Source organism: Haliotis cracherodii, unplaced genomic scaffold, assembly GCF_022045235.1.
Source record: "Haliotis cracherodii isolate W230 unplaced genomic scaffold, xgHalCrac1.p SCAF_13, whole genome shotgun sequence".
In the NCBI taxonomy this organism is placed as follows: Eukaryota; Metazoa; Mollusca; class Gastropoda; order Lepetellida; family Haliotidae; genus Haliotis; species Haliotis cracherodii.
This window is the reverse complement of record NW_027266268.1, coordinates 37,433,417-37,447,730: the sequence shown is the minus strand read 5'-3', so window position 1 is coordinate 37,447,730 and position 14,314 is coordinate 37,433,417. Positions and strand designations below refer to the sequence as shown.

The window sequence follows — 14,314 nt, the reverse complement described above, 5'->3', positions numbered from 1 at the left end:
GTTTACTTCAATAAATGGGGTTCAATAAATGTACATTGAGAACAACCAAAATTAGCCTGGATATCTTATCAGCCCAGGGTTGTGACAGGGGTGTTTGTCAATCATCAGACAATGAATGTGACCACGTGTGGTATGTGTCCACTGTGCAGATCTCGTTCGTCATGTTATAACTGTAGCCTTCTGTGTAACCTGTAGTCTGTACATGCCAGTGTAACGGCATGTGCCGACCATGAGTTAGACTTGCACAAGTCTCTAAGGCAATAAGTATTAGTTTAAATCATAATTTCTAGATTATGTAAATAATAAGAACAAGTTGTCCCTGTACTGTCCACATATCTAGATTTGCCTATTAGGAGGATAGAATTACTACACATCCATGGACTTTTCTTTCAATACAGACTTGGAGCAAGGCTATCAATGAGTCACTGCGTCACAAAGGGACGATATGATTCCATGGCGTGAGGTGAACATTCAAACTAATGGAGGCACATAGCTTTTTGTCTATATGCTGCTTAGCTACGATGTTTTTGTTGATTGATTGAGCACGTGTGCATGCACGTAGCCATATAAGTGCAAAAATCTTGAATGCGATGATTAACTCCATTTCACCTCCTGGATCCTGGATGGTCTTGAAAACAGTGCGATCATCTGGCCATACCGCTAAACCAAATGAAAGTTACTCATGAGTGTGTGAGTTGGGTTTGATGCCGCTCTGAACAGTATTCCAGTTATGTCACGTCGTGGGAGGAAAACCCGAAGTTATGCAGGTCTCACACGAGTACCACTTCGGTGAAATCCACGAGCACGGGTATGGCGCTGACGAACCTAGAATCATAATCAGGGCGAACATGGGTTTCGAACTCTGCACAGCGACTTTCGGCGCCTTCGACGACTGCACCAGCCATATCCCCGGTTACATGCGACAAATACCCTCCAGAGAAAGCAGTGTTTGCGTTCGATGAAGACCAACCAGAGAGCAATTCCAACATATGGTATTCTGAAGATGCTGGGTATTGTTGTGACAAAAATATCACCAAGGTAACACAGGTAATGCAATTGACACAAGAATAAATGGTTTGCTTTTCGCGATGTAAATCCTGGATGTGTTGATGTGTTTTGATGCCAAATGAAACCATGGGTCTCCTCCTTCCACAGAAGTATCCGCGAAGACTCGCAACAGTAAGATGGCGACGAACTTGATCGGGTGGTCAGGTTCGCTGATATGGTTGACGCATGTCATCGCATCCCAATTGCGTAGATCGATGCTGATGACGCCAATCACTGGGTTGTCCGGTCCAGACTCGATTATTTACAGATCACCGTCATATAGTTGGAATAGTGCTGAGTGCGGCGTTAAACAACAAACAATACATATCCTTTCACAGGAACAAGTGCGTGTTTTCAAGCAGTGGTGCCGCCTCCGTGGTCTTGTAGTAGAGCGTCCGCCAGGAGAGCGGAAGGACCGGGGTTCGATCCCCGACCGCGTCATACCAAAAGACGTTAAAAGATGGTACTTGTTGTTACCCTGTCTGGCGCTCGGCATTAAGGGGCTAAAACAAGGACTGGTCGGCTCGGAGTCAGTATACTGTGTCTGAGTGGGGTATTCATGTTAAACTGCGGCATGGTATCTCAGTGAGCTAGCACTATAAATCGGCATCAGTCCGGACTAGTACAAGCAGCCACACACACACACGTGCATGCACGTCGCTTTATAAGTGCTATAATCTTGGACGCGACGTTAAACCCAATTTCACCTCACCTTCAAGCAGTGACCGAAAGAATATTCTATCCAAGAATCCCAGAATGGCGGCACATGTTTTCCATTTATAAACAACAGAGCGCCAGAACAAAATAGCGTTCTGATAACTGCAGGGGTGAATGGTAAGAATCCCACGCATCACGAAGGAGGGTGGACCCCAATATGTCCAATATCGAGCTAAACAAATGCTTTTGACGTACTTTCTCAGCCTAATCAGTTTGGTGCGTGCAACTCAATGTGTGGCCACAGTACTTGTGTAGAACGTCAGTGGCTTGACGTTATCAGTGAGCCGAGTACCAATAATGTGTGTTTTGACAAGAAACAGTAGCCACATCATGCAACCATGTTATGTACCTCTAATTCAGGTACAATGCTGTCCATAGTGTCCGACTAACATGGACGACATAATCTTTATAACTTCTATTTATTCAGATCGACTTCTGCTGAAATGGGGGGCACGGGTGGCCCAGTCGTCTAAGGCGCCGCGATTCGCTCTGCAGAGTTGCGTCCCTTGGGCATGCCAGAAACCTATGATCATGGGTTCGAATCCCGGTTCGCCCCGAATATGTTTCTAGGTTTGTCAGCACCATACCCGTGTTTGCGGGTTTCACCAAAGTGGTAAACGTCTGAGACCTGCATCACTTCGGGCTTTCCCCCCACATTAAGCTGACAAGCCGTGACATAACTGGAATACTGTAAAAAGCGGCGTTAAACGCAACTCACTCACTCACTCTGCTGAAGTCAGACGATGTCACATTAAAAGCAGAAGAAAAGCATTGATTATAGAATATATGTTACCAAAGGTCAAGTAACGAAGGTGTCATCTGCACATACACGGCGATAACAGGAAAGAGAGTTTGTTCTTCCAGAGAATATACCTACGTAATTTCAGTTTCTGTAACGTATTTGTTATGCACATCAATCATTCTTCCAAGGATAAGTATATTGGTCACAGTCTTTCGGCTCTATGTCCTAATGGTTGCAACAAATGGCAATAGACAGTCAAGTAGTCCTTGTTTAAGGAATTCCGGGTTTCTGTTATGTTTGACTTGAAGTAATTCCGGGTATCTGTTATGTCTGGCTTGAATTAATTCCGGGTATCTGTTATGGCTGGCTTGAAGTAATTCCGGGTATCTGTTATGTTTGACTTGAAGTAATTTCGGATATCTCTTATGTTTGACTTGAAGTACTCCCGGGCATCTCTTATGTTTGACTTGAAGGAATTCCGGGTATCTGATGTTTGACTTGAAGTAATTCCGGGGATCTGTTATGTTTGACTTAAAGTAATCCTGGATATCTGTTATGTTTGACTTGAAGGAATTCCGGCTATCTGATGTTTGACTTGAAGGAATTCCGGGTATCTGATGTTTGATTTGAAGGAATTCCGGGTATCTGTTATGTTTGACTTGAAGTAATTCTGGTATCTGTTATGTTTGACTTGAAGTAATCCTGGGCATATGTTATGTTTGACTTGAAGTAATTCCGGGCATATGTTATGTTTGACTTGAAGTAATTCTGGTATCTGTTATTTTTTTACTTGAAGTAATTCCGGGCATATGTTATGTTTGACTTGAAGTAATCCCGGGTATATGCTATGTTTGACTTGAAGTAATTCCGGGGTGAGACTTAATTAGACAAAAAAAATGTTTCCTACTCATTGTATGTCTCCAAGCAATGATAGTTTGCATTGGGCATTGGACATTGTTCACAGTCTTTCGGCTCGGTGTCCTAATGGTTGCAACAAATGGCAATAGACAATAAAGTAGTCCTTATTTAAGGTTGGTATAGTCATGAATGTTTTCCTATCAACCAAAACGCCAAGGGGAATCTGTTTCAGCGGATAATCCAGACTGGGTATGCTCTTGAATTGGCATTTTATATATTTGCAACATTATACATTAACCAAAAGGTTTATGAAACAGACGTTTCTTAAAGATAACATTTTTCTCCTGTTAAACACTTAACCCTGATTACAAAATTAACACGATTTTCACATCCTTCTATCGGTTGTTTACAATCTGAGCTCAACAACATGTTGAGTTTCATTTACATTTTCAATTTTGGCGACAAGCCAAGAAATAAAGGCATCATTTGTATGATGCCATGGAAGCCAAGAGCGAACTTGCGCGCCAGATATATTTCTTAAAGTTTTAGATTTAAGGATTCACTTCCACTTTGTGGGAGTTCACTGGAGTATGAACCTTCATAGGATGCGGGCCAAACTGTATGAACGTCGGAGCTTGTAATACCAGATACTACGTAAGGTAAATTCATAGATTGTCACTGTAGTCAAGACACGGATCGAGTCGATACTACGATAGTTTGGATGTGTTTTTCTTCGTTCTGGTCTCTAGGATGGGTTGTAGCGAGGATATCCTTGGACGGGCATGTAATCAAACGCTAAGTTCAAGATAAAGGGTCTAAGTGATGAGAAGCAACGCTTCTGTATCTATCTATTCGTGCTTGGGAATTCCCAAGCTTTCCCCTGGGAATGTGTAAGTAGTCCGTCAGTGTTTACGTCATTTGAAGAATACAGTCTCTTCAAAAACATATGAATGTCAAAATGTGGCGTTTATACACTTATGAACTTCAGTTTCACGGTCATGTGACAGGCTTCTCGTCCAATGGAAAAGTTGTATATTGTGTAAAATATTCTCATTAAACAATTGTATACTTCGGGAAGGTAATGCTAAACATCCGAGTTTATAGAGTAACGTAGGTGTCAATTTGAACCTTGTGATCTTTGACCGTCTTTCTCAGAAAACTAAACGAATTTATGGGTTTTTCTGGTTTTGCTAGTTGCTGTCAGTGAGTCTAGTGTCCGAATTGGCACATAATCACATATCAAAGCTGTGGGAGGTGGTTGGGCAATGACGACCGAAATGTACATTTCCACTGAGAACCAGCCATATGGTTATCTAGTGTATTGCAACATATTCTATTGTATACTAGTATATATAACGGTGCTGAACGCCGACGACTGATGGTGTTCAGCTGACATCAAGATGTGGACTCAACTAGGTGTTCTGTTCTTTATTATTGTGAGTATGCCAGTGTACCTGAATACTACCTTCACGCATCACGAGCCCTTGACACGTGAACGCTCTACAGCGAATTGTGGACGTTGGCGGCATTCAACTACATCACGTACTATTCCGTTGTGTTGACTGATAGTGCCTTGTGTGTGTGGCACTGTTTATGTATTTCTGGTTTGTGGGAATTCTGGGTATCTGTTATGTTTGACTTGAAGTAATTCTGGGTATCTGTGATGTTGACTTGAATTTATTCTGGGTATCTGTTATGTTGACTTGAAGTAACTCCGGGTATCTGTTATGTGTGACGAGAAGTAATTCTGGTATCTGTTATGTTTGACTTGAAGTAATTCTGGTATCTGTTATGCTTGACTTGAAGTAATTCCGGGGTGAGGCAAAGAAATGTTTCCTACAAATTGTATGTCTCCACGCACTGATAGTTTGCATTTGGCACGAAGAATACAATTAGGCCAGTGGTTCGCAGTAGGCATCACTGACACCGGGATATTTAATTAGGTTGTTGCAGTAGGCATCACTGACACCGGGATATTGAAATAGGTTTTTTGCAATAGGCATCACTGACACCGAGATATTTAATTAGGTTGTTGCAATAGGCATCACTGACACCGGGATATTTAATTAGGTTGTTACAATAGGCATCACTGACACCGGGATATTTAATGAGGTTGTTGCAGTAGGCATCACTGACACCGGGATATTTAATTAGGTTGTTGCAATAGGCATCACTGACACCGGGATATTTAATTAGGTTGTTACAATAGGCATCACTGACACCGGGATATTTAATAAGGTTGTTGCAGTAGGCATCACTGACATCGGGATATTTAATTAGGTTGTTGCAATAGGCATCACTGACACCGGGATATTGAAATAGGTTGTTGTAGTAGGCATCACTGACACTGGGTTATTTAATTAGGTTGTTGCAATAGGCATCACTGACACAGGGATATTTGATTAGGTTGTTGCAATAGGCATCACTGACACCGGGATATTTAATTAGGTTGTTAAATAGGCATCACTGACACCGGGATATTTAATAAGGTTGTTGCAGTAGGCATCACTGACACCGGGGTATTTAATTAGGTTGTTGCAATAGGCATCACTGACACCGGGATATTTAATTAGGTTGTTGCAATAGGCATCACTGACACAGGGATATTTAATTAGGTTGTTGCAATAGGCATCACTGACACTGGGTTATTTAATTAGGTTGTTGCAATAGGCATCACTGACACAGGGATATTTGATTAGGTTGTTGCAATAGGCATCACTGACACCGGGATATTGAATTAGGTTGTTAAATAGGCATCACTGACACCGGGATATTTAATTAGGTTGTTGCAGTAGGCATCACTGACACCGGGGTATTTAATTAGGTTGTTGCAATAGGCATCACTGACACCGGGATATTTAATTAGGTTGTTGCAATAGGCATCACTGACACAGGGATATTTAATTAGGTTGTTGCAATAGGCATCACTGACTCAGGGATATTTAATTAGGTTGTTGCAGTAGGCATCACTGACACCGAGATATTTAATAAGGTTGTTGCAATAGGCATCACTGACACCGGGATATTTAATAAGGTTGTTGCAATAGGCATCACTGACACCATGATATTTAATTAGGTTGTTAAATAGGCATCACTGACACCGGGATATTTAATAAGGTTGTTGCAGTAGGCGTCGCTGACACCATGATATTTAATTTGTCGGTTTGCATTGGGCATCACTGACACCGGGATATTTAATTAGTCGGTTAGCATTGGGCGTCGCTGGCTTAAGTTATTACCCCAACGTTACTACTACATAAGGCATTGGAGATAACTATATGATGAGGTTTGTACATGCAGGTATGCAGGTATGCAAACAGTTATTTTCTTATGAATCTTATAAGTAACGGCTGTTCCGAGTATAAGGATCAGGGCTGCAGATTTATTTTGCTGAGAGCTATGAACCATATACATGAACGAGGCGAGTTTACTGGCCGCTGTAATCTGACACTAGCAGCCGGGGGTCGAGGAACAACATTCGTTCATGTTTTCCCGTTCAAATATTTAATATTTTCTGGCTTGACAAGTGGATGTTTTATACCATTCCTTAGTGAAAAATGGGTAATTCCATCTTCGACAACAACAACGCTGTTTGTTAATTTCTTGTTTCAAAATGTTTGGTTACTTAAAAGTAACTGGTTCAGGAACTTGGGGTATAAAACCTAGCTTCCACGAATAGTGCTTAGTGTGCAGTCTAGCGGAGCTTATGAAGGCCTGCGCAGAATCAGCATCAGCTTATGGTGCAGGAGGTTAAGTGTAGGATTTGGTTGTCGTTGTGTGTTTTACAACATTTCAGTTCAAGAACATCAGAAAAAAGACTTCACACATTTCAGGAATAGGACCCGGGCCTTTTGCGTGACTATGGAAGGTTGGGACCACCAGGCCAACCTACCTCCCGCGAGCAGTTAACGTCGGATAGATTCATACATTGCACCTTTTAAAGAGAACCGTGAAGATCCGGGGTAGAATAGGTCTTCAGCAACCCATGCTTGCCGTAAGAGGCGACAAACGGGATTGGGTGGTCATGCTCGCTGACTTGGCTGATGCATGTCATTGTATCTCAATTGCGTGGATCGATGCTCGTGATGTCAATCACTGGATTGTCTGGTCCAGACTCGATTATTTACATATCGTCATGTAGCTGGAATATTGCGTAAATACGTTTCTTCTCTTACAGGCAACGGTTGACGGAGCAACAACACAAGCTGGCGTCACAAGTGCGTATTTTATATCATTCTGATGTGAAGGGTATTGTCTACCGTTCAGCCAACAGCCCGTTAAAACGGTTCTACTGGACTTACGGGTATTGCCGAACGACAGGCAGGGTAACAACAAGTACCATCTTTCAACATCCTGTCATATATGCATGATGCTGGTCAAACTATTAATCTGTAATGTGACCATTTTGCACGTGAAACCACCAAGGGCGTTGTCTGTGGTTCAGCCAACTACCCGTAACAGAGGCTGTGCTGGATTCACGGGTCCAACACTCATGATAACGCGTTATCATATTTCAGACCAACCCGACTCTCCGTTACAGGCATTACTCCTAACAGCATCTGAGGGTTCTAAGTTGAAAAGTCTAGCAAAGGTGATCAAGGACGCTATTTACTATGACGTGGATCTTGGAGGTAAGACGTTCGATATGTTTGCTTTACTTGCCGATGTGTATACTTTAGACACTGTGTTGGGCGCAGATATACTGCTGGCCGACGTCAACGCAACGTTTAACAGTTACACCGCCGATTTTTTATTTGTCCATGTTAACGTGTCTTTTGAAGAAACGCGCAAATTGAGTGACATTTGATTTAATAGATATAGCGGCGTCTCACTGTATATTGCTGTGGGCCAGGTACCCATGAACTGTCGATCTAGGAAGAAGCATGATGATCATGGACACATCCCTCACCATTGTTACAAAATAGGATGGGTAGAACACTGTGGTCACCATGGTTACAGAATAGGATGGATAGAACACTTGTCAATGGTTATATAATAGGATGGATGGAACACTGTGATCACCATGGTTATATAATAGGATGGATAGAACACTTGTCACAATGGTTATAGAATAGGATGGATGGAACACTGTGGTCAACATGGTTACAGAATATGATGGATAGAACACTGTGATCACCATGGTTATAGAATAGGATGGATAGAAAACTGTGATCACCATGGTTTCAGAATAGGATGGATAGAACACTGTGGTCGCCATAGTGTCAGAACAGGATGGATAGAACACTGTGGTCGCCATAGTGTCAGAACAGGATGGATAGAACACTGTGGTCGCCATAGTTAATAGGCGACTGTGTCCTACGTATTACGATATTTGATATTTCAGGAAATTATGGCTTGACGAACAAGCTCAGTCAACTGCATGGGGAGGGTCACGATTTGCTGGTTAAAGCAGGAACGATGAGGGACGACGCCCGGCAGGCTGTAGGTCAACTGCAAGGTCAAGGTAAAATCGTTGGACAGCTTTGCTGTGGTTGCCTGTTTTAGTCTCAAATCAATGTGTTTGGTGCAGATAAGGGGCGGTCGGGTCGCCTAGTTGTTAAAGCGTTCGCTCGTCACGCCGAAGACCTGGGTTCGAATCCCGACATGGGTTCAATGTGTGAAGCCAATTTCTGGTGTCCCCCGCCGTGATATTGCTGGAATATTGCTAAAAGCGGCGTAAAACCAAACTCGCTCACTCACTCACTGGTGCAAATAAGTCTCCTGTTGGCTGATTTCCCCCTTACACTATAACATCACTTCCTATGTTTAATTACGCGATGAAGAAAGAACAGATGGAGTGCCTTTCTCATTTCTAAAATAGGACCGCCTCCGTGGTCTAGTGGTAGAGCGTCCGCCCGGAGAGCTGAAGGTCCGGGGTTCGATCCCCGGCCGGGTCATACCAAAAGACGTTAAAAGATGGCACTTGTTGTTAAGGGGCTAAAAGAAGGACTGGTCGGCTCGGAGTCAGTATACTGTGTCTGAGTGGGGTATTCATGTTAAACTGCGGCATGGTATCTAGCACTATAAATCGGCATCAGTCCGGACTAGTACAAGCAGCCACACAAACACACACACGTACATGCACGTTGCTATGTAAGTGCAATAATCTTGGACGCGACGTTAAACCCCATTTCACCTCACCTTCTAAAATAGAATAAAGTAATGTCATATTATATCAAACATGAATATAGGTATTAGATAACGTTTAAAGTTATCCAGATAATCATATATATATGTGGGCATTACTGCAGCCGACTGGTCCAGATGTGATTAATTACAGGCCGACGGCATGGGTGGCCCAATTGTCTAAGGCGCCGCGATTCGCTGTGCAGAGTTGCGTCCCTTGGGCACGCCAGAAACCTATGATTGTGGGTTCGAATCCAGGTTCGCCCCGATTATGTTTCTAGGTTTGTCAGCACCATACCCGTGCTCGTGGGTTTCACCGAAGTGGTAAACATCTGAGACCTGCATCACTTCGGTTTTTCCCCCCACATTAAGCTGACACGCCGTGATATAACTGGAATACTGTTAAAAGTGGCGTTAAACCCAACTCACTCACTCATAGATACTACCGACAAAAGATAAGGGACCTGATGTCATGATAGTGAAGGTGTAATGACGATAGGTATCTGTTAACTTCATTTCCGGCATGCAGATCAATATCTGGGTGTCCACCATGTTGGGCGATACATGCAAGACACCTTGAAGGCAGACTGTTGATTAAATTGCGTCTGTGTGGTTGCCCTTGGTATTGCACGCCATTCCACCTGAAGAGCTTCCCCAAGCTGGGCCACGTTGGCGTGTGCTGGGCCTCCGGTGTTCACTCTGCGTCCGAGAACACCCCACAGATGCTCTTTGGGGACATGCTAGGGGCGTATCGGGTTAGTCCAATGTCCGTATGGCGTCTCGTCGGAGATAATCGCTGATCTTGGCACGATGTGGTCTGGCATTGTCATCTGGCAGTTCAAAATTCTGCCGATAATTCAAGCAAATAGAAAAAAGCACACAGGACGCAAAATTTCGTCAACATATCGCTGGCCAGTGAAATGTCCATTAACAATAACCAAATCAGTTCGCCTGTCAAGTATGATACCGCCCTACCCCATGACACTAACCCCCCCCCCCCCCCAACACACACACACACAAACACACACACACACCCTATACCGATCAAAGTCAAGAACTGTTGCCCTGGCATGCTGCTCGCCGCTACGTCACCGCTGCCATCAACGGTAACGGCCATCTGTGAATCGGAGGCAAAACCTTGATTCGTCCGTAAACATGGTATTGCACCATTAGCGCACCCCATACCCCATGCATAGAGCCGGGTTGTAACGGTAGATGTTGAAATTCGGCTTCCTGTTATTGTACGGAATTCTCTACTGACAACATGCAGATTTGATTCTGTTGCGTGGTGTAAGTAAGGTACCGAGACGATTTTGTCTTGGTGTCGTTGCGTAGGCCTGCCACGCCCAAGTCTCACTGCGACCCGATCCGTTGGACGGCACTAGTCCCGCAGTCGTGAAATTACACTTTTTGCTTAACCAAACATTTCGGGCAACTTGGGATATCGACTTCCCCTTATCTATCAGGATATAGGAATGATACTGACCGAAGTCGTTACTCTGTCATGTGACTGTTTTGGACGTGGCGCCATTACGAGTGTTGTCTACCGTCCAAGTGGCGTCATTAAGGGCGTTGTCTACCGTTCAGCCAATCATCTGTTCCAGATGGGTACATGATACATGTTATTCATTAAGTCACAAACTCATCATAGCTCCTCATTTTATTTCAGCGCCCTCTTACTCTGCGATAAAGACATCCCTCTCAGATCTGATATCCACGGCTGGAGCATTCAAACTACAAGCACAATCGATGAAGGATGGCCTTGATTACCTTCTTAACCACGTGCAAGCTCAAGGTGAAGGTCGATAAGTGTAGGTTAGCGCTCGAGGATCTGATGTCTAATCGTTGAAATGTGATTTGATTATAATGAAGGGATTTGAGCGGGAGGCGGGACATATTTGTTAGGGCAATCTATTTTCCACAGCTGTTTCCCACAATTTATAAATTATTGAGCTCCATCAAACTAAGTATTCATTATCAAGGCATTTGACGTTTGGGTATTTTCCACAAAACAAACTAAACATGTTTTTCGCCACCGCCAACAAACTATTCATTTGGGTATATTTCAGAACTATTCATATAAAACTTCTTCCCACCCCGATAGAAATCAAATGGATTGTCCCTAAAGCACGATTACAAGAGGTGAAGTGAAATGGGGTTTAACGACGCGTCCAAGATTATTGCACTTATATTGCGACGTGCATGCACGTGTGTGTGTGTGTGGCTGCTTGTACTAGTCCGGACTGATGCCGATTTATACTGCTAGCACACTGAGATACCATGCCGCAGTTTAACATGAATACCCCACTCAGACACAGTTCTGACTCCAAGCCGACCAGTCCTTGTTTAAGCCCCTTAATGCCGAGCGCCAGACAGGGTAACAACAAGTACCATCTTTTAACGTCTTTTGGTATGACGCGGCTGGGGATCGAACCCCGGACCTTCAGCTCACCGGGCGGACGCTCTACCATTAGACCACGGAGGCGGTCGATTACGACAAGACAGCATGGTCCGAGTGTTCTAACCTATTCAAACCTTGACCAACATTCAGAGAACCTTAGAACCTAAAATGTGTAAAGGGGACACGGGTGGCCCAGTCGTCTATGACACCGCGATTCGCTGTGCAGAGTTGCGTCCCTTGGGCACGCCAGAAACCTATGATTGTGGGTTCGAATCCCGGTTCGCCCCGATTATGTTTCTAGGTTTGTCAGCACCATACCCATGCTCGTGGGTTTCACCGAAGTGGTAAACGTCTAAGATCTGCATCACTTCGGGCTTTCCTCACACATTAAGCTGACACCCCGCGATATTACTGGAATACTGTTAAAAGCGGCGTTAAACCCAACTTACTCACTCACTAAAATGTGTAAAATGTGCCGATGTCCTATTACGAGCAATCATAGCCCTGGTGTAGAAAATAGTAATTGTAAAGCATTGCCACCAAATCACAAACATTACCCTTTCATAAACGTATTAAGTAAATATATAATTGTTAAGTCCACATGATTTCTACCATGAAATTGTGACATCGGCTAGGCTTCGGTACGGGCATTGCGGGTTCGAATCCCGCTGGTGACACACGTGTTTTATGAAATTGTCGTATCAGCAAGGTAAATTAAATGTGATAAAAATAATTTCCGTCATTGCTACGTGGTGTTCAACAATCAAGTCAGGATGTTGTGTTTCATTTTGTGAACCATTATGATGACGTCACGCTATTATTCTTGCAGTTGATTCTGAGCCAGGAATTCATTGGTCATTCCGAACATGCATTTTTAACACGTAAAACTGACATAACTATTGGTTATTATGGAAAATGATAGAGAAAATATATATCAACCATAAAATGGTTTAGGTCGGACAGATCGCTCGAATCTGTTGATTCGGAGAGTAGGATCAGCCGTGATTTCTGCATGACGTATGAGGTGAGATGGGTTTGGTCGCGTTCAGATTATTTCATTTATAAAGTGCATGCAGGAGTCTGTGTTGCTGCCTGTACTTGTCAGGACTAATGCCGCCTTTATACTTACTCACTGAGAAACCATGCCGCAGTTTAAAGCGGATGCCCCACTCAGACACAGTGTACCGACTCCCTGCTCTATCCCCTTATTGTCGAGCTGAAGGAAGGGTAAAACAAGTGCCATCTTGAAACATTTGTTAACGTCCAAGTATCTATCTATCTATCTATCTATCTATATATGTATGTATAAATTAGTATATATATAGCGTTATGGACCCGTACAGATCCGGGTTACAATAGGTCTTCAGCAACCCATGCTTGTCGTAAGATGCGACTAACGGGATCGGGTGGTCAGGCTAGCTTACTTGGTTGATGCATGTCATCGTATCCCAATTGCGTAGATCGGTGCTCATGATGTCAATCACTGGATTATTTACAGACCGCCGTAATATAGCTAGAATATTGGTGAGTGCGACGTTAAATCAACAAACGAACAAACAAATAATCATTAATGTGACTATGGTCCACCTGACTTCATCAAGTGGGATGTCTATCGTTCAGCCAATCACCTCTACTGAGACCCGTGAAGATTCCGGGGTAGAATAGGTCTTCAGCAACCCATGCTTGCCGTAAAAGGCGACTATGCTTGTCGTAAAAGGCGACTAACGGGATCGGGTGGTCAGGCTCGCTGACTTGGTTGATGCATGTCATCGATCCCAATTGCGTGGATCGATGCTCATTATGTCAATCACTGGATTGTCTGGTCCAGACTCGATTATTTACAGACCGCCGTCATATAGCTGGAATATTGCTTTGCGGCGTTAAACAACAAACCAAACCAACTAACCTCTGCAGAACACACGGGCAGATGGTGCATTAAAAGCCGAGCATGTCATACATAAGTTAAGCATATTATATATACCATATCATTTTGATCTTTCAGACCACTCGAACGACGCATTGAGGAAAGAGCTCTCCTATATAATAGATTACGTTGAGGAATGTTTGAATCGAGGAGAAACGATGAAGAATCAAGCTGAGCAGGTTATAGCTCAGCTGCAGGGCCAAGGTCTACTCGTTGGATAACTTTGTGTAACTTTGTCTATGTCTAATTCACAAATCAAAGTGTTTGGTGCAAATATGACTTCCGTTGGCTGATTTACCCTTAAATGTATACCACTTCCTATGTTTATTTACGCGATGACGAAACAGATTGGTATTCTGATAAAAAGAATATAATAGGGTGATGTCATATATCATACATGAATAAAGTTATTAGTCAACATCTTATTTCCTGGTCGTCACTGTCGTAGGCAAGTTATTTATACACGGTTAAGTTTTCTAATTATTTGCTGATGCGGTAT

At 43.3% G+C, this 14,314-nt stretch overlaps 1 protein-coding gene across 1 annotated transcript; it reads left to right on the top strand.

The window, feature by feature from the left end:
• The first annotated feature begins 4,696 nt into the window (after positions 1-4,696).
• Positions 4,697-14,228, top strand: LOC139459305 (uncharacterized). The gene is made up of 6 exons (XM_071240760.1): positions 4,697-4,800; positions 7,542-7,581; positions 7,882-7,995; positions 8,709-8,828; positions 11,160-11,285; positions 13,894-14,228. Exons 1-6 carry the CDS (start codon positions 4,765-4,767, stop codon positions 14,034-14,036), a joined length of 579 nt encoding a protein of 192 aa, XP_071096861.1. The 5' UTR covers positions 4,697-4,764; the 3' UTR covers positions 14,037-14,228.
• Positions 14,229-14,314: the final 86 nt, after the last annotated feature.

Coding starts and splice junctions, on each gene's coding strand:
- LOC139459305 (XM_071240760.1), top strand. CDS start 4,765: ATGTGGACTCAACTAGGTGTTCTGTTCTTTATTATT. Junction 4,801..7,541: donor GTGTTCTGTTCTTTATTATT/GTGAGTATGCCA, acceptor CTTCTCTTACAG/GCAACGGTTGACGGAGCAAC. Junction 11,286..13,893: donor TAACCACGTGCAAGCTCAAG/GTGAAGGTCGAT, acceptor TTGATCTTTCAG/ACCACTCGAACGACGCATTG.